At 40.1% G+C, this 20,431-nt stretch overlaps 2 protein-coding genes across 2 annotated transcripts; both read left to right on the top strand.

The window, feature by feature from the left end:
• Positions 1–621: 621 nt before the first annotated feature.
• Positions 622–3,919, top strand: ela3l (elastase 3 like). Its single transcript, XM_026344266.1, has 8 exons — positions 622–727; positions 931–1,019; positions 1,116–1,213; positions 1,539–1,667; positions 2,051–2,187; positions 2,551–2,696; positions 3,567–3,719; positions 3,867–3,919. The coding sequence occupies exons 1-8, from the start codon at positions 688–690 to the stop codon at positions 3,882–3,884; spliced, it is 810 nt and encodes a 269-aa protein (XP_026200051.1). The 5' UTR covers positions 622–687; the 3' UTR covers positions 3,885–3,919.
• A 4,894-nt stretch (positions 3,920–8,813) lies between these two features.
• LOC113150446 (chymotrypsin-like elastase family member 3B) lies at positions 8,814–11,591 on the top strand. Its single transcript, XM_026342975.1, has 6 exons — positions 8,814–8,920; positions 9,164–9,222; positions 10,050–10,078; positions 10,439–10,643; positions 11,224–11,376; positions 11,534–11,591. The coding sequence occupies exons 1-6, from the start codon at positions 8,881–8,883 to the stop codon at positions 11,549–11,551; spliced, it is 504 nt and encodes a 167-aa protein (XP_026198760.1). The 5' UTR covers positions 8,814–8,880; the 3' UTR covers positions 11,552–11,591.
• Positions 11,592–20,431: the final 8,840 nt, after the last annotated feature.

Below are 20,431 nucleotides of genomic sequence, written 5' to 3'. Positions count from 1 at the left end.
CACACAAAATGTGTTGAGTGGCATCACAGATATGGTCAGACAACATGTCTCACAGTCCTGGAACTGGAGTTGACTGCGGAGTTGTGTAAATTGTAAGATTAAATAAAAAATACAGTGTGCCTGCCAATACTTTCTGCTCCAATGAAACCATCTGTTTCTCATTGTCATATTTATTTATCATAGCAATTCCTCTTAGGTTGAATGTTTCATATTTCAGTGAAAACAGATCAGTACCTTGTAATCCAGATGTTGGCTTCCCATGCCGTTATGCAATCATTTAATTCCAGGTTTCAGCGAAGAGGCTGTGTCATGGAAAGGTAATTTAAAATTTAGAATGAACAATGTGGAGTTAATATGCGTGTGCTTTCATCATTTACAAACACATGCATATGCTGCATATAAACATGTGAAAGCTCTTTTAACACATATATCCTATGTATGTTCATGAGGTATGAATTGTAGCTTTATGTGAAGGTCAAGGGAAATGTTCCAGGAAATACACCTGTGTGATTTCACAGCCACCCAACTGTACTGACCCCTTTTGCCATTGGTCCATCTTGATCCTCTGGGGCCCTCAACCAACCAATAGAAGTGTGTGTTTTATCATTGAGAGCGGATGTTGCCCGTGGTGGAGAGTATAAAAGAGAGTGTGTGTCCTGCTGTCCCTCAGCAGAAGCATCAATCAACATGATCCCCATTGTGCTGGCCTCAGTGCTCATTGCTAGCGGTAAGAACATCTGGCATTCTCTAATTCTGTGTCTAATTGCTTCTGTGTGTAAGGATGTGTGTGTGTGTGTACTTGGAAAGTACTATATAGGGAGTTAAGACAATTCTTTCCTGAAAAGAAAAATGATGCGGCTTGTGCCTGATGTGGGAATCAAAAGTAATTTCAATGTCCATCACACTCACGAATGTCTCCTCCTCATCCAGCCTTTGGGTGCGGCACCCCACCCATTGAGCCTGTGACTTCCCGTGTAGTCAACGGAGTAGATGCCAAGCCCCACAGCTGGCCCTGGCAGGTATGCTAATATGTGCACATCTGCCATTAAGTTTGAAGTTACTGGCAAACCTGATTTTAATACCTGCTATTTATGCTTGTCCTTTTTTGTCTTCAGATTTCTCTGCAGTATGAGAGGGATGGTGAGTGGAGGCACACTTGTGGGGGATCTCTGATTGCTGCCAACTGGGTCATGACTGCTGCTCACTGCATCAAGTACGGGCATCAGAGCAACACACAAAAACAAAACCACCAGTACACATAGATCTCTAGTTGACTGCTCTGTATTTCTTCTACACCACACTACATGCCTCATTTGGAACCGTCTTAACACCAACAGAGATGAAAATACAAAAGCATTCTCAAATTAATCTAAACTGCTGCCCAGTTCAAATCCTTATCTTTCCATCACAGCTAATCATCAATTAAACTCATTAAATCCTTCAACTATGCACCAAATCTTCTGTCTGGTTTGGTTTCAGCCTGATTGATCTGTTTTTTGTTTTTTTGTTGTTGTTTGTTTGTTTGGTTTTTTGCACAGCTCACAGCTCTCCTACAGGGTGTTCGTAGGAAAATACAACCTTGTTGAAGAAGAAGCTGGTTCCAAGGCCATCCTGCCCGAGAAGATTATTGTCCATGAGAAATGGAACTCTATCTTCGTGGCCCTCGGGTAAGACTAGCTGAGACTCATGCTGTGACATACAGTATATCATAATCTCATCTGTTCTGTGTAGAAGTGACAAATTGGGCTTAGGCTCAAATTTCATTTATTCACTTCGGTCCAGCTCACGCCTTTGACACAAGTTCTCCATCTTCATTAAACTCACATTTATCCACAGCCAATGAAAAATGTCAGACAACATCAACACGAGTGGACTTTTCGTCAATCATACCGATGAAAACATTTTTCAAAATGGAAAATTAAAGATAGCTGTTGCGTTTGTTTATTAATATCAACAGACATCATAAGAGAGAAAGGATGCAAAAACTACCATGCAGAGCCTGACAGTAAACCCGCCTCTCTCAGTCTCTCTCTTTCTGTCTGTCCTGTAGCAATGACATTGCCCTGATCAAACTCTCAGAGCCTGTCACTCTGAGCAACCAGGTGCAGTTGGCATGTATTCCTCCTGCTGGCACTGTGCTGTCCAACCTCTATCCCTGCTACATCACTGGATGGGGCAGACTGTACAGTAAGTTATTGTTTTTGGATGGCCGGGCTGTGTCTGTTGTATTTATTTCGCAGTTTAGCATCTCTGAAATGTCTTCATATTACTGTCCTTAAGGACGTTCAACTAGTGTTCAGACATGGTTTTTGAATTTGTAACCAGCTGTGTGAGTGCGAATGATCAGATTTACCCAGGGAAACCTCCAGAGTTGGCATGAAAATCACATGCATGAGATTTTAGCTCCAACTTTTTGGGGGCAGGATTACTTGTAAATTGAAATTTTGGTTTTCACTGTGAATTCGGTGCTTGGGGAAATGCTGTAAAGCAGATTTGACAGACTGCTAGTCTATGTGGATGTTGGTAATAGACTCAGCCTGTGTGTTTTAGCCGGAGGCCCCATAGCTGATAAGCTGCAGCAGGCTTTGATGCCTGTGGCTGACCATGCCACCTGCTCCCAGCCTGACTGGTGGGGTATTGCTGTCAGGACCACCATGGTGTGTGCTGGTGGAGATGGAATCGTGGCTGGATGCAACGTAAGTTTACACTGTGGGTGTGTTTAAGTGCATGAACATAGAGAATGTTATTTTGAGTTATGTGTTTTCATATGTTTCCCTTTTTAAATCTTTATCACTATACTTATGTTGTAAAGCATGTCCATTCTGCTGCCATTAATTCTCCTTATAAACATGTCCAAGGAAGATGAGGGGAAGATTTCTTTTACTTAAAATGTGGGTGTTTTTCATTTGTCTCTGTCTCTATTTGGCAAAGCAATAATTCTGATTGTTGATGAAGATTCTCAATCATCCAGGTGAAGTCATCTTGAAGTTGAGTCGTGGCTACTGGACTTCATTCTCGTTAGGTCGAAACATTTCACTTATTATCCAGCTTATTAAGCAGCTTCTTTAGTCTGAGGGTAGTTGGTTAGAGACACAAATTTATCCTTCAGGTTGGTTTCACCTCACATCTAACCTGAATAGGCTCTTTAGGTGAAGCAGTGGAGGGAGAGGGTGTGAAAAGAATTTTCACATGCGTGAAGACACACGTGTTCTAACCCCTCTGACCTCCTAAAGTGGGTCGTTTGCTGTAGCCAACCTGGTGAATGTGTGAATTAGGCCTGACCTTTCTGGCGATGGATGAAAGGGCAGCATGATAAACATAAGACAGGTTATGTCCAAGGCGTCCACATCTGCTTCATGAGGGGGTATTTATTTGCACATGCAATAATGTTCACATATTGGACAGAGAAGACAAGTGGTGAGAGAAAGGAATGAGGGAAGCTTTGCATGTGCAAATAAATACCCCAACTTCCAAATAATTCTGACTGTGATTGTCATTCTTGACTTGACCAGTGGCTCCATAACATGAATAAAACATAACACTCCCCCCTCTCATCCTGTGTGAAGGGCGACTCTGGTGGCCCTCTGAACTGTAAGAACACACAGGGCATCTGGGAGGTCCACGGCATTGCAAGCTTTGTCTCTGGCCTTGGCTGCAACTATGTGAAGAAACCCACTGTCTTCACACGTGTCTCTGCTTTCAATGACTGGATCAACCAGGTAAAAGAGACACACACACACACACACACACACACACACACACACGTCAAGTCCTGTTTCGAAGAAACATCTCCAGCTGGTTTAAGACTTATTCTTTGTTTTATCAAATACATTTTTCAAATAAAGTTTAAATATGTGTCTTTTCAGGTTATGACAAACAACTAAACAAGATGATACATCAATAAATACAAAAGACCCAATATTGTGTCTTGTGTGTGACATGTGTTTTTCCATACCTACCAGATTGCAGCAAACGCATCACGTCCAATAGACTCACATTCAGATGATCAGTAAATGTATCCTGGGTCTTATTTAGCTGCATTACAGTAACTGTCTTCAGATGTTTTTTTTTAAATGGAAACACTGTGAACAAATGTCCAGCAGGTGTCCTCATAGACTCATGATAGAGAATTGGTTCTGACATCTTCTTAAAGCAGGATACTTGAATGAACAATGTTTGTGCCTGCACATCACCAACAACAAGCAAATGCTACAAATAGCCCACAGAAAACAAGCTGGTGATTCAGACAAATAAGACCAACAGCAGTCTGAATGACTAGAGTGAATATTGTGTGTCCCGTTATGAAATAGCTCCCTCCTATAAAATATGAATCTAATATCCCTGCTTGAAACTGACCTGGTTTGTCTCTGTGCCCTCTCATCTGGAGGATTTTATGAAATCCATAATACTCAGCTGGGGAGTCTATGTCCCCATGATAACACCACTCTGAAAATGAGGAAAGATAGAATGGCAAAGCAAAGAAATGAAATTGTCTCTCCCTCCTTTTTTTTGCAATCTCATTTTTCTTTTTCTCTCTATGACACATTTGCAAGATTCTCGTGCAGACACAATACACTTTGACAGGGTAATAGAAATGTATGAGTGTTGTCATTGCAAGGCGGTGATCGGAGACAATGCATTCTGCAAGAACAGGCAATAATGATGTGTGTGTGCCAGCATACATGTGGGCCTACAGCATGCACTGTATGTGTGTATAAAAAGCAGATAGAAAGAGATACAAGGGGACACAGGGGCTGTCATTCTGTGCACACGACTCTCTTAGGTTATATGTGAGTGCATTTGTGTCATATGATGAACCGCAGCCCTGTGTAGAGAAGGCTGCAACGCAAGTTCTGTCTAATTTTTTCAGAAGGGTTCCTATTACCTTTCTACTTTAAACTGCACTCTTAATATAGCCTAGATAGTGCAATATAATGTAACACTGAAATAATGCTCAATAACACTGAATAGTTTAATATTGAGTGCATCATTTGTGAAACGGATAAAATAACTAGGTTCAATTTTCTGATTAGTTCTACTGTTATGCCCTTTCTACCTGGTTCTGAAATCTTTAAATTGAACAAGGATGCAATAGTTTATAGGAATAAGATGAATGCTATAACTAAAGTTTTTACAGTCACTATTTTCAATTTTAAAGAAATTGGAATATACTTATGTAAAGTAGCATTTTAAAGTTAGTTTTTCAAAGTTTTGTCTCATTTTGTGATGCATTTACTATCATTTATCAAGTTACTACATCAACTGGTATTTGCATTGTCAGTAACTGTGTTAATATTTCATTTAAATATTTTAGTACTGGAAATATTAATAATATAATATTAATATGAGTGAAATTAGAAGTTGAAATGTTTGAAAATGCATTATTGAAGTAAAAAACATTTGTAAATGAGATTGGGACTTCTAAAAAAAATGCTTCAGTGTTAATACCAGACTACTTTGATTAAATATATTAACCTCAAACAGACTTGTGCATCATGGTAGCCTGACAGAAAAGAACAGTTTGTCAGTAAAGTGATGCTGCTGGAGACGACCTGGCCATTTCCAAGATCTTCAGGTTCAGTCAGATATACCGTATGTTTATCCGTCCATGCTGTTGATTTGACTGTCAGGGCGGATGTGTTTATTTATCACCTGCTCATGGACGACCTGACCTGAAAGACACATTATTGAATCATGTCTGTCAGTTGTAGTTTGCATTCATGCCTGCGCTGCTACTGACAGAGACATTTCTGACACCAAACACCAAACAACCAAATGCTCATAGCATCTGGTAGTCATGCTTTCTCCTCTTTGTGCCCCTCTCTCTGTAGTTTTCTGCAGGTATCTACGCAAATTAATAATAAACATTAATCTGAGAGTGACATTGTTAATCCAGATTTGACTGAAAAACCTTTAACAGCAATAATAAAAACGTTGTAGCAATAAATAAAAACTACGGCCAAAGATACTGTGTTACTGTAGAGACTTGATGTGGAATCAAAACAGCAGCTAATTTTAACCCTTTATGCACCATTTCATTCATCATAAAACATGTTTTTAAGAGTCTACATCTGCAAAAAATAACAAGTAACTTAAACTAACTGTAACTGTCCAATAATTGCACTGGAGTAAAAGCACAAAATTTCCATCAAAATTGTAGTGGAGAAGTAAAATTAACATTAAAGAGTTATAATAAAATTATTATTTAGTACACTGAGCATTAGCAATCTCCCATTCTGGCCTTCTTCAGAGATTCAGATTAGTCGCCTGTAAAAACAGAAGCAGAAGTCTGATCCAAAACACTGCAAGAAAATGAGGAACACAACAGCAACAACAACAACAAAGAAACTCTTAAAAGAGTTGTGATTAAAAAACAAATCTCAAACCTTTGAAGAAAAGGAATGAGAAAAGGATCAGACATTAAAATATCATTTTTAAATGTTTGTAGTATTTCTCCTTCAGCATTTTTTTAATTATTTTGAAGCATAGTTTTATAAATTTCACCATAGGATGAAATAAAAATCACATTTATTTTATGCTATTCCTTTTTCTTTTATTTCTTAATTATGATTAGATGAAGAGTACAGCACTACAACTAACTGGTACTGGAACTTTTGGAATTTTGTGGTTTTCTGAATTAATCTGTCATAACGTGATCTGATCTTTATCTAAGTCAAGAGCATTAACAAATTTAATGTGCCTAATATAATAAAAAAAAATGGGATCTTTCATGTCTTTATTGAGAACAACCATAAAAACCTCTCAGTGGTTTGCAGTCTACAGTTAGGAAAACAATCTACAAATGAAGTCACTCAGGGACTGTGGCTACTCTACAAAGAAGTGGGCAGCCCAATAGTAAAGTATGGTGGAGGAAACATCATGGTTTGGGTCTGCTTTGCTGCATCAGGAACTGGTCAGCTTGCAGTGATTGGGGGGAAGATGAATTCCCAAGTGTATCTCAGGGGGTAGAGCAGTCGCCTACGGGTGAGTGGTTCGATATCCGATTCCTCCTGGCTATTTGCTGAGGTGTGCCCTTGGACAAGACACGGAAACCCCGTAGTGTAGCGCTGACATACTGTCTAGCAGCTGTCCACCCACAATTTCCCCAACGGGATCAATAAAGTATTCATTATTATTAAATTCTTCAGCATAATGTGAGAATGTCTGTACGTCAGCTGATACTCTGGAGAAGATGGTGATGAAACAGGACAATGACCCAAAACACACAACAGAATGGCAACAGAAAAAACAAAATCCACCTTTTGGAGTGGCCAAATCAGAGACCAGACCTCAACCCAACAGAGATGCTATGGAACCACTTGAAGAGAGCCACACAGGAGACGTCCAAAGAACATTACAGAGCTAAAGAAGTTCTGCAGGAGGAATGGGCTACAATTCCTCCTGAACAATGTGCAGGTCTGATGCACGGCTATTTTTATGTGTTATTGTTTTAGGCACATTATTTTTGTTAATACTCTTGACTTAGATCAAGATCAGATCACATTTTATGAGAATTTCATGCTGACAAACCATGAAATTCGTAAAGGTTCACATACTTTTTCTCGCCACTGTAACTAGTGCAGCAGTGAGACAGAGCATGGCAAGAGGCTTGCCAACAGAGAGGGATGGCTCCTGAGCATCTCCGCTATGTCAGCAGACTGGGAACCGTCGGGGACTCCGCCAGCTTGACTTTATTAACAGTCCGGTGCGCATCGCTCCAGTTTGCTCCACAGTTAAACTGCCAGACGCAACAAGACAAACCTTCCCGATTCACAGACGTTTTGCTGAGGTTGCTGAATGTCTGGCCATCGGAAAAATGTATCTCAATGCACTTTGTAGCTGAGGCAAGCTGAGGACAGGAGGCACAAGATTACAAGAGGTAGGTGTTTTACATGTTGAGTGCAAGTGTAACATTACGCATAAAATGTCGCTCTATCATCTCAAGGCGAAATGTATATGTGAAAGGACTTAACGTGTTTAATAACTCTTAATAAACAGATTTATTACAGGCTATAATAAATACATTTTAGAAATTACTAAAAAGTGCTGCATGTTTTTTATCGTGATCTTATTATATTACATTATAATATTATACAATATTGAAATCAGTCAAAGATCATGGTGGTTTTCCAGTATAAGGACAACTGAGTTTTTAACTGAGTCCATGACTATAGAAAACCACTCAGCTAGAAGTTATGTGTCAGTAACCACGTCTCCTCTAGTATGTAATCACTGCAACCAGGCGATTTCTGTAGCTGTTAGTGTTGCCTCTGCACTTGCCAACAGGAATATTTGGCAGGATTAAAAAAAAAAAAAACATTTCCCTAAATTTAAATAATATTTGATCAAAGAAGTTGAAAGATGTCTTTAAAAAAAGGAGTATCATCAATACTTTCTGCAACAATGAGTTGTGATGGCTACTTATGATAATAATACTTCTTACGTTGTTGACTCTCATTGCTGTTATGAAATCACTTAATTCCATGTTTCAAGTGAGAGAAAGGTTAAGTTACAATGCAGCCTGAATAACGTGGAGGTTGTCTGGGATGTTCTTTCATTATTTACAATCATAAACAGCAAACAGAAAATTCTGAGACTGCTGAACACACATTACTCAATCAGACACGGCATCAACACCACATGGTGGTTTAATGTTGGGTGGCCAGGAGTCAGCATGTGCCCTATGGATCACTGTATATTGTACTGTACAACCACCCAACTGTACTGACCCCTTTTGCCATTGGTCCATCTTGATCCTCTGGGGGCCTCAACCAACCAATAGGAGTGTGTGTTTTATCATTGAGAGCGGATGTTGCCCGTGGTGGAGAGTATAAAAGAGAGTGTGTGTCCTGCTGTCCCTCAGCAGAAGCATCAATCAACATGATCCCCATTGTGCTGGCCTCAGTGCTCATTGCTAGCGGTAAGAACATCTGGCATTCTCTAATTCTGTGTCTAATTGCTTCTGTGTGTAAGGATGTGTGTGTGTGTGTGTGTGTGTGTGTGTGTGTGTGTGTGTGTGTGTGTGTGTGTACTTGGAAAGTACTATATAGGGAGTTAAGACAATTCTTTCCTGAAAAGAAAAATGATGTGGTTTGTGCCTGATGTGGGAATCAAAAGTAATTTCAATGTCCATCACACTCACGGATGTCTCCTCCTTATCCAGCCTTTGGGTGCGGCACCCCACCCGTCGAGCCTGTGACTCCCCACAGCTGGCCCTGGCAGGTATGCTAATATGTGCACATCTGCCAGTAAGTTTTAAGTTACTGGCAAACCTTATTGGTCCAGTAGCTGATCATGATATACCAGACAAATTAGCTACTGAAAGTTCAAGTATTGAAGTGGTTGTTTTTAAATGAATTGAGGCACACTTGTGGGGGATCTCTGACTGCTGCTCACTGCATCAGAGCAACACACAAAAACAAAACCACCAGTACACACAGATCTCTAGTTGACTGCTCTGTATTTCTTCTTCTACTTCACACTACATGCCTCATTTGGAACCTAAAACCCTATTAGAGATGATGATAAGGGAAGTCACGTCTAAAATAAAATTATCAATTTAAGTTCATCAGGTTATTCAACCATGCAGCAAATGTTCTGAGAACAGTCTCTTCTCTCTGCGGCCCCCTACAGGGTGTCTGTGGGCAAACACAACCTGAGAAAGAGGCTGATTTCAAGGTCATCCTGCTTGAGAATACCACTGCTACATCACTGACATTTTATCACACATCACATTTTTAGATGACCGGGCTGTATCTGTTGTATTTACAGTGGCAAGAAAAATTATGTGAAGCTTGTGGAATTTCATGGTTTTCTGTATTAGTCATAAAATGCGATCTGATCTAATTCAAGACTATTCACAAATAAAACAAAAACATTTAGATCTTTCCCGTATTTATTGAGAACAACCATAAAAATGTCATAGTGATAGTGGAATAGTGAATCAGATCTGTACATTGTTCAGGAGGAATTTTAGCCCATTCTTCCTGCAGAACTGCTTTAGCTCTGTCATATTCTTCGAACGTCTCGTGTGTGTGGCTCTCTTCAAGTTGTTCCATAGCATCTCTATTGGTGTGAGGTACTTTATGCGCATCATATTTGTTAATACTCTTGACTTAGTTTAAGTTCAGATCACGTTTTATAACATATTAATGCAGAAAACCATGAAAGGTTCAGTATTTTCCAGTTGAGATGTCTTTGAAATGTCTTCATATTGCTGATCTTAAGGATGTTCAACTGGTGTTCAGACATGGTTTTTGAATTTATAACCAGCTGTGTGAGTGCGTATGATCAGATTTACCCAGGGAAACCTCCAGAGTTGGCATGAAAATCACATGCATGAGATTTTAGCTCAAACTTTTTGGGGGCAGGATTACTTGTAAATTGAAATTTTGGTTTTCACTGTGAATTTGGTGCTTGGGGAAATGCTGTAAAGCAGATTTGACAGACTGCTAGTCTATGTGGATGTTGGTAATAGACTCAGCCTGTGTGTTTTAGCCGGAGGCCCCATAGCTGATAAGCTGCAGCAGGCTTTGATGCCTGTGGCTGACCATGCCACCTGCTCCCAGTCTGACTGGTGGGGTATTGCTGTCAGGACCACCATGGTGTGTGCTGGTGGAGATGGAATCGTGGCTGGATGCAACGTAAGTTTACACTGTGGGTGTGTTTAAGTGCATGAACATAGAGAATGTTATTTTGAGTTATGTGTTTTCATATGTTTCCCTTTTTAAATCTTTATCACTATACTTATGTTGTAAAGCATGTCCATTCTGCTGCCATTAATTCTCCTTATAAACATGTCCAAGGAAGATGAGGGGAAGATTTCTTTTATTTTATTATGTTATTTTTATTATGTGTTTTCGTATATTTCTCTTTTTGTCGAATGTATGTGTTGTTTCATTTGTCCCTGTTCTATTTAGCAAAGCAATAATTCTGATTGTTGTTGGTTGATCCTCAATCATCCAGGTGAAGTTTTCTGGAAGTTAAAAGAAGTGAAAAGATGTAATAGTCAGTGCTGCGTGAGGGGGTATTTATTTGCACAAGCAATAATGTTCACATATTGGACAGAGAAGACAAGTGGTGAGAGAGAGGCATGAGGGAAGCTTTGCATGTGCAAATAAACAACTTCCAAATAATTCTGACTGTGATTGTCATTCTTGACTTGACCAGTGGCTCCATAACATGAATAAAACATAACACTCCCCCCTCTCATCCTGTGTGAAGGGCGACTCTGGTGGCCCTCTGAACTGTAAGAACACACAGGGCATCTGGGAGGTCCACCGCATTGCAAGCTTTGTCTCTGGCCTTGGCTGCAACTATGTGAAGAAACCCACTGTCTTCACACGTGTCTCTGCTTTCAATGACTGGATCAACCAGGTAAAAGAGACACACACACACACACACACATAAACACACACACACACACACACACGTCAAGTCCTGTTTCGAAGGAACATCTCCAGCTGGTTTAAGACTTATTCTTTGTTTTATCAAATACATTTTTCAAATAAAGTTTAAATATGTGTCTTTTCAGGTTATGACAAACAACTAAACAAGATGATACATCAATAAACACAAAAGACCCAATATTGTGTCTTGTGTGTGACGTGTGTCTTTCCGTACCTACCAGATTGCAGCAAACGCATCACGTCCAATAGACTCACATTCAGATGATCAGTAAATGTATCCTGGGTCTTATTTAGCTGCATTACAGTAACTGTCTTCAGATGTTTTCTTTAAATTGAAACAGTGTGAACAAATGTCCAGCAGGTGTCCTCATAGACTCATGATGGAGAATTGGTTCTGACATCTTCTTAAAGCAGGATACTTGAATGACCAATGTTTGTGCCTGCACATCACCAACAACAAGCAAATGCTGAAAACAAAACAACCTGGTGATTCAGACAAATAACATCAAGTTGCCAACTGGATGCCAAAAGCGAATGTTGCACGTGCACTAACCCATGATGACAGCACTTGCAACAATCACGCTGGTACATTTTCACAGGGTAATGGGGAGTGTCGTCATTGAAAGGCAGTGATCAGATACACGCAGTAACAAAGAATAATGTGTGTGTGTGAGGAACACATCGATATTAACTATATCTACTGGATAGAAATACAATTAAAAAGGTTAAAGTAGCATGCAAATTTAATTTCAGTTCAGTTTTATGACTGCATCTTTTAGGAGCAATTGCATTGTCAGCTACTACATTTATATCATATTATTATTTAATAAATTAAATAGGAATATTGCTAACGTGTGTATCATTGCGGGCTTCGCTTTAGTTAGGCTGTGGTCTGTGAGTCTGTTGCCCCACAAAACTTTTGTATTGAGTCAGTTGTGTGAAAGTGGGACCTCAAAGGAAGGCTTTGTCTCTGCCTGAACTCTGCGGGTCAGGGCACCCTCACTCACATCACACATTCATAATGAGGGAGACAGACTGAGCTGAGCAGACTTCCCCCAAGGACGCCATGCTGCTGAGCTGAATGCTAATGAACAGAAGAGGAGGCAACAAGTTTGAGGTTTGTGCAGCAACTTGTTTTAACCACAGTAGCAGGATGAGGGCTCTTTTCATTGACTTATTTCTTTCATATTGTACCATCTTATTCAGCTTTGCATGTTTCACATCATTCATGTCCAACAGCTTTTTAGTGTGGGGTGAGAAAGGGTGGGAAGCTGTTTATGTGAGTGTGCCTGTGTAGCTATTTCCAAATATCCCTTTAGGGATAAATAAATGAACACGAGCACTAAATGAAAGAAGCAGGAACCTAGGTGTTCCTTCTCTTTCATCTGGATTTGATGAAACTTCTCCATTACTCCACTATACTTACACTGACTGCTGCATTCAGCGTTTGCACCGTGCAGACGTCCTGTCCTTAGGATCTTCACAGAGGTGTGAGAGGAAAAGCCCTTGATGGGATATTCCAGTTTATATAAATAGCTCAGTAGTAACAGAGCGAGAGAGAGGGATGGGTGGCAGAGGAGGAGGAGGAGGAGGGTGAGCGGCCACACTGCCACAGTCTGCGCTCTGTCGCTTGACTTCAGGAACAGACCGCCACTCACCGTCCGTCAGTGCTCCTGAGCCATATTACTAAAGGGTTGGTCAGAGTTTGGAGAACTACTCCGAGGCAAAAGTTCCCGTTTCACCAAGTCGTTGGTTTTAAGAAATGCATCTCAACCTGCTTTGAATCTGAGGCGCGCACAGAGGAGAGGCACCAAAGGCTGCAGGCGCACTGGACTCCAGAGGGAAGCACTGGGTAGGCTGCTGTGTGAAACCAGTAGAAGCAAATCAATTTAAGAGATGCGACAGCAGTAGGTACCTTTGCTGCTATATAAATTTATAAATCGTATGTACAAGACTCAGTTGTTGGAACTTGTGTCACCAATCAACACTGTGTTGTTTGTCCGACCCAAGTTGTGACCAAGCAGCTGGAGTTCTCAAATAAATTGGGGAGGAAGGGACGCAGTTCAGTCAAATGAGATGGCGTACACCGGTAATACCCTGCCAGGTGATGCATTATTCACAATCTCCTGCTTTCCATGTGGTCAGTGCAGGCTCAGGTGTGCGTGTGTTTGTGCCGAACCAGCTACTGTAAGCGAGCCCTCTTAATGTTTGCATTCATTTACATTAGATTGTGCGTAAAAGGCAACCACGTCAATGACAGCTTCCAGGAACACAGAGCACCGAGTAATTGTGACGTTGTTTAGTTGTCTTTGTAGTGACAGTGGCTCCAGTGTTTGTGTGTTAATGCACATGTTTGTGTGCTGAGTCAGATCTCTGAACTTCTCAGTCTACCTAAACAAACGCTCATTTAAGCTCCGCATTCACCTTTAATAGCAGTGATACATCAAATTTCCCAACTTCCAAAGGCGCAAGAAATATTTTGGCAATTAGGTCTGACTTGTGAAAATGTGTTAATAACGGGTTATAATGGATTATAATGAATAAGTGTGACTGTTGCATTTATGTCACATGCACCAGTGATTGTCTGAAATCAATATAAGAACACAAACAGTCCTCTGTTCCACTAGTTCGCTCTCACTCACACAAACTGTTTTGTGTCATTATAGGACAGACACACACATGCAGACTTTTCCCCATCCCATATCTCTGTCATCTACTAGCTTCCACATTCCTCACTTTTGCTCTAATTGAAATTGCAAACTGGATTTGATGTGACCTGACTTCCGCAAAAATGTTCCTCGGGATGTTTTGGAAATAATCTGCACAACTGCGAGGGCTCTGTTATTGACAATAATCCAAGCTAGTGATTATGAGGGTAATTTCCCCCAAAGTAATGCCACAAACATCTAGAGAGATCCCATCTGGTACAAACACGGTTCAGCTTTGTGCAGTGGAGAGCAGATCAAATGCATCACTGCCACATACTCTGACTCAGAGCTATCCATCTTTATTTGGCTTTGTCATAAAATGCCTATAAAGGGAAGGATAACTTTGAAATGAGTTCTCAGAAGCAGGCTTGGACTGTTTCAGTATTGCCCTTAGTTGGAGAGGGAAGGAAATATGTGGTTTCATTAGAAATGCATTAGAGGGTAGAGTGGTATAGAATCAAGCAGATGAGCTCAAGTTTATGTCTCTGAGAGGGAAATAATAATACTCTCCATCTTATGGCTGAAGCAAATGTTCTGTCTCCCTCAAACACGCACGCACACACACCAGTACACCTCAGTGACCCATTTAATATCAGCCACAAAACTCGCAACTATAATCCCACGTGTTCCTCCTGAGAACACATTGAAATGAAACTCTTGAAAAACATGCTTACTGGCACATTGTTCATCAGTTTAATAACTTCATCACTCTCTGCACATGTAAATGAAACACGAATAAAATAAGAAACTGTAGCCCAAACGCACTTTCTTCTTGTGTCATATACCTGCTGTCAATCCACAATAGGCTATAAATATTGACCCATTTTCATTCATCTATTTTACATATTTTACATATTCTGTATAAATATATTGAGTTTTTCTGTATTGATGTTATTGGTTATGTGTTTTTGTGTTGGTGGATCTTTCCTGGTTGTTGTTCCCTTTCTTTCTGTCTCTGTTGAGAACAACTGTAATGAGGCAAAACAATTTCCCTCTAGGATTAATGAAGTTTTTTGAATCTTGAATCTTGAATCTTGTTCTGTAGTATTCTGTTGTCATCTACATATGATTAGACAGGAAGGTCATCTTTACTGAACTGACCTCGCTTGTGGACTCAGCAGGTCCATGTGACATGTGGGTTAACTGGCCGAGTGTGTGAAAGTGACTCAGCTTGTGTGTGTGAATGTGCAGGGCATGTGAACATGTGCCTGGAAATTCAGTATCCTCAAGTGACACGGTTTCTTTTCTTCTAAGGTTGCAGACCTTCGACCATTGTCTGAACTGTGATGTGAACTTCACTGAGTGAGGAGGCAGCTGTGCACTCAACCATGGAGCATGAGCTGAGGATGGGCCTGTCTGTGTGGGCCATTGTGGCCATTGTTTGTAACTCTTTGGTGGGCATCCTTATCCTCATCCTCTTTGTCATCCTCTACAAGGCCTGCAAGGTGCCTTCACACCAAGAGAAAGTGCCAGTTTTCACAGCGGAGCCTGAGCAGAAGAATCCAGAGCAGAAGAATCCAGAGCAGAAGTACCTGTTGAACGTGGACTGAGATGGAAATAAAATTCAACTTTATGGAGCTGCAGAATGTTACAAGACTCAACTCAACTCAGAAATTTGAGCAATTCTCCATTTGTCTCTTCAATTTCAACACCTCTTGTTATTATTTTCACTTGGTGTCTCCTTTTATCTTACAGCTCCATCTCACTCATCTGTGCCATTCAGTGGAGCTCAGAATAAGCTAACTGCATTAAGAGTTGTAGCAAGACCAACAACAACAAGCGGGCCCAATCCTCTTATCTCTGCAGAGAGCCACTGAGACCGTCCATCTGTCTGTTTGGTTTGCTGTACACAGATTTTCTCCTCCACTCCATTTGTTTTCATCTCTCTGTATGAGGCAACTGAGGATGTGGACGAGAAAGAGCAAAAAACACAGTGGATAGAAGAGTTTGGGGCAAAAAGGTGAAATAATAACATGTTACAGAGGAAAAAAAGGTAGACGTCCAGCCCACAAGCACTTTGGTGTTTGCCAGCTGGAGCATGAATGATGGCAGCAAACAGGCAACAGGGGCAACGCAGGACAACAGGTAGACAACATAGGCAGTCAGGAAAGACAGAGATGCTGCTGGGGGAAGTGTGTGAGTCAAGGCAGATGGAAATAAAGGGCAGATCCTTGATGAAGATGCAGGAGAAGGATTTTTGGTGGAATGCTTGATGGGCTATTTAGAGAAAAGGCAGCTTGGGACCCAGAGTGACGGTCTCCCTGTTTGATATATACGTCACAGCTCCACCGACCTCTCACAGGACCCAAAGTAACAATAATGGTAAATGACTGGTGGATGGAGTAGTACAATGCCTGAACTCACATTGCGTCATGTTAAAGATGACATATTTGTATTTTTTGTAGTAAATGTACTGCAGCTATTAACTTTGTGATATCAAGATAGTATTAAAACTAACAATGTCAAACTTTATTGATCCCCTCGGGGAGATTGTGGTTGGACAGCTGCCAGACAGTGTGTGTTGGCACTACTACAGTGTGTGTTGGCACTACTGTAGGATTTTGCTGTCTTGTCCAAGGACACCTCGACAAGTAAGCAGGAATCAAACCACTAACCCTGGCGTCCAGTAGACGACTGCTCTACCACCTGAGCTACTGTCGCCCAGTAGAAGGGATGTGAGAGACAACAAGGCTGCATACATTTTGTGTGTGTGTGTCTCATACAATTTTTGGGTAAAAGGGCTTTAAAAATGTTTCTTATTTTTGTTTTGGTGAAACATTATTATAAATCTCATCTCAGGTATGAGTTAACATGCTCTTAGTTCAATAAGATAAGAATATATTGATTTTATTTTCCTTGCAGCACTTTCTGTTCTGCTTCATTAAAAAAAAAAACTCTGCAAAATGTATTTTGTCATTTAATTGCTCATTTAATTTATTAGTTTATCAGATTTCTTTAATAGTTCATATCACGGGTTTGTGTGTGGGTCTTGAAGAATTATTTATTATTTTCTGAAACAGTAAATTTCTTAGTTTTGTTAATAATTAATTGTTGCCATGACCTATTGGTGTATTAGCGTTATTGGCTAACTGTCCAAATTCTTTAAAGGGTTGAAATTAAAATAACAATTGACCAGCTTCCAAACGTCCTTAACTTCAATAATCAGTGTAGAACATGTTGACCTCATCAGTGACCCACATCCAGCTGCAAGTCAGCTACAACCATATTATCTTTATCTGGTCACCACAATCCAGCCTCATTCTAAAGGTGGAAGAGAGGGAGCGTCGCTAACTGTTGCAAATATTTCACTGAGTGACAAGTAGCATCTTCAGTATAGAGATTTTATTTATTTTTCCTTGTGTCTGTCTTCAACTTACATAAAAGCAATAGTAGAACATATTGTAACTCTGCAGCTTTCCTCAAATAATGTACTAAAGTGCATACATAACATTTTAAAGGGTACTTGTACCTTATTATTTCCATTTTATACTATACTTCGTACTGTTACTCCACTGCATTTCGGAGGAGCTATATTTCCTACTGGTGTTGCAGAGTTCAGCTTTTTTTCAAATAGATTTTTTATGAATACAGTAAATTTGTTGTTGATTAAATTGCTCAACAGTACATAAAATAAACACAGTAGTTCTAAACTAAATGCAGCCTGAACACTAGTGATAAATTAATACTTTTACTTTAAATAGTCTAAGTATAGAATGTACTGATAATGCTTATTATATATGATCTAGAGCTTTAGGTGAGTATAGAGTTGTGGATCCTGTATTAGTTTACCACTATTACCAATGGATTTATCACAGATCGTATGAGAGGAGATAAAGAACTGTGTAATGTTATTTGTTTACAATTAAGATGAACCAGCTACATATCCACTGAGTGTGTGAATCAGAAACAAAGAACGTGAATACACATATACACATATGTAAAACAGTGGGTTATAGCACGTACGGGACAGATGGTTAGAGCCTTTGGTGAGCTGGGGATTTGAAACTGCTCTTCAGAAAGGCAGCTCCACAGCTGTCTTGTGTTTATCTATTTCGCTTCTATTCATCTGCCTGCCAGTTTCTCTCTCTCTAGCTATTATTTTGGCTATCTTCTTCCAGTTAGTTTTTTCTCCCCTATAGTGCCAGACTCATGGAAACTGGCCAGCACGCATCCAGTGATCTACTCCACAGCGAGCTGTTTGGACGTGAAGGTCAATACTTTCTGTCTCACACAGTTTAAGAACCACTGCACTGATCGTCCATGTTTTCCAAATCAGATCTTCTACCCAAAACAGCTGAAGGAGTTTTTTAATTGTTTCTGTTTAAACCCAATGAAAGAAAACATGGGATAAGGACTATCCATCCACTGATCTCTCCATCTCAGTAGAAAGTATTATAGTTTAGATGGTGTTTACTGTCACTTCATCCAGTTAGGATTAAACATGGCTACTAAACTCAGTCACTCTATCCCTCCATTTCAGGCAAATGCATTACACAGCAGCAAACCAATTTCCTGGGTCCTCTAATGGTAGTTGAGATGAAAAAGGGTCATTGAACTCAACATGATGTTATATAATGATTAGGACAAATATTACAGACAGGGAGATTACTAATAAACATGTGAAGGGTCAGTAATCTGCAGTTCCATCTGCACCGCTGGAGGGGTTGCATAACCCACATCAGCACATACTGAGTCTTGGGAAACGTTCACATCTGTGTGTGCATGTGTGGCGTACTAAAGGATCAAATGCCAATTTATGTTTTGGGCACCACATGCTTGAAAATGCGTTGGATATTATAAAATAAATAATGAAATGTTATTAAACGTATAATAAAATGTAATAATGTGTGAATAATACACATAGAGATTGAAAGTGCATGGTTATAGTCAAAATTCCAGCAGTACTATAAGTACTTTGCATACATCTTTGCTTAAAAGCATGTGTGTGTGTGTGTGTGTGTGTGTGTGTCTGTGTCTGTGTGTGTGCGCACGTGCGCATATATTTTTGCTTCACTTGCCTATGAATAATTCATGACAAAATTGTAATCACGCTTAATCAGGTCTTTATACCAGGACCCCCACAGATTCTCTAACACACATCACTATATTACACACCCACACAATCACTAAATCGACTACAGTCGATCAAAATCATTACATTTTTAGTTTTTACAAAAGAGAAGCGTCTGACAGCGTTGAACTCAAGATGTGCTGTTTCAGTTCTGTCTAATACATGTGCATGACCAGAAGTATGGACATCAAATGGTTTCATCACAACTGGTTGCCATTGGTGGAGCTCTGTTTCATCCCTCTTCTCGTGCAGTATTAGACTGCCTCCTGCTGGATCAGCCTGTACTCTCCTCATGTTGTAACTTTCAGTGTTGGCTGCAGATCAGCTCTGCCAGGACCCTTCTCTATAACTGTGCAGCAGAGCATGCTATTGCTGCTCTCTGCTGGTATTTCCAGGCAGTGACAATATGCAGGCAGACATGTCAGGGAATTTCAGTGAGATGGATACATCACAGATATTCTTCTGGGCTTCCGTCATTAGCCTGAAGTCATTTTATTTTCTGATGTCCATTTGACTGTCAGATTCTGTGTTTGGGGTGAGGTTTAACTGTTAGCTGGTGTAGAGAGCCTACAGGGACAGGCAATGGACAGAATCAGTGGCAGACGCAAGCTTTAGGAGTGATGCATGTTTTGTAAAAATAAATAAATAAATAAATGCTACTTTGTCTAGCAAGACAATGTTTTAGAATCCAAAACAAAACTAAATCTAAAATTTAGATTACTCAGAGATGAAGGTAAACAACCTGTCTATATGATGTAGCCAACGTGTTTTCATGTCCAACATGTTTCCATCTCTCCCTGCGTCAGCACAGCTGGCTCAGACTCCTGATCTGCTCAATAGAGATTTACTGATTGATGATGAACATGAAGGTCATCTGCAGATGACATCTGAGTGAGTATATCTGTCCAATAAGTGTGGTGGGGAAACGTATTTTATTTCCCAATGGAAATGGAGTAAAATTATGAAGTGGCATAAAATGTAAAATCTATTTTAGATTGTATTCCCACATGTTGTAAGGTATATCTTCATAAAGCCTCCTATAGTTGATGCTGCTCGTTTCATTTATTAATATATCAGATTTAATTTGCTGATCCTCAGTGTCACAGAAATACATGAACTGATCTGTTTTTGTTTTTTTTTATCGTGTACAAGAGAAAGAGAAAAGCTGACATGAGAAACACGAACATGATGTCTTCACGTCCTCCTGGACCGTAGTAACTCCGTGGGGTGGGGACCGCATTTAG

Source organism: Anabas testudineus, chromosome 9 (assembly GCF_900324465.2).
Source record: "Anabas testudineus chromosome 9, fAnaTes1.2, whole genome shotgun sequence".
NCBI lineage: Eukaryota > Metazoa > Chordata > Actinopteri > Anabantiformes > Anabantidae > Anabas > Anabas testudineus.
This window is presented reverse-complemented; position numbering and strand designations above follow the sequence as displayed.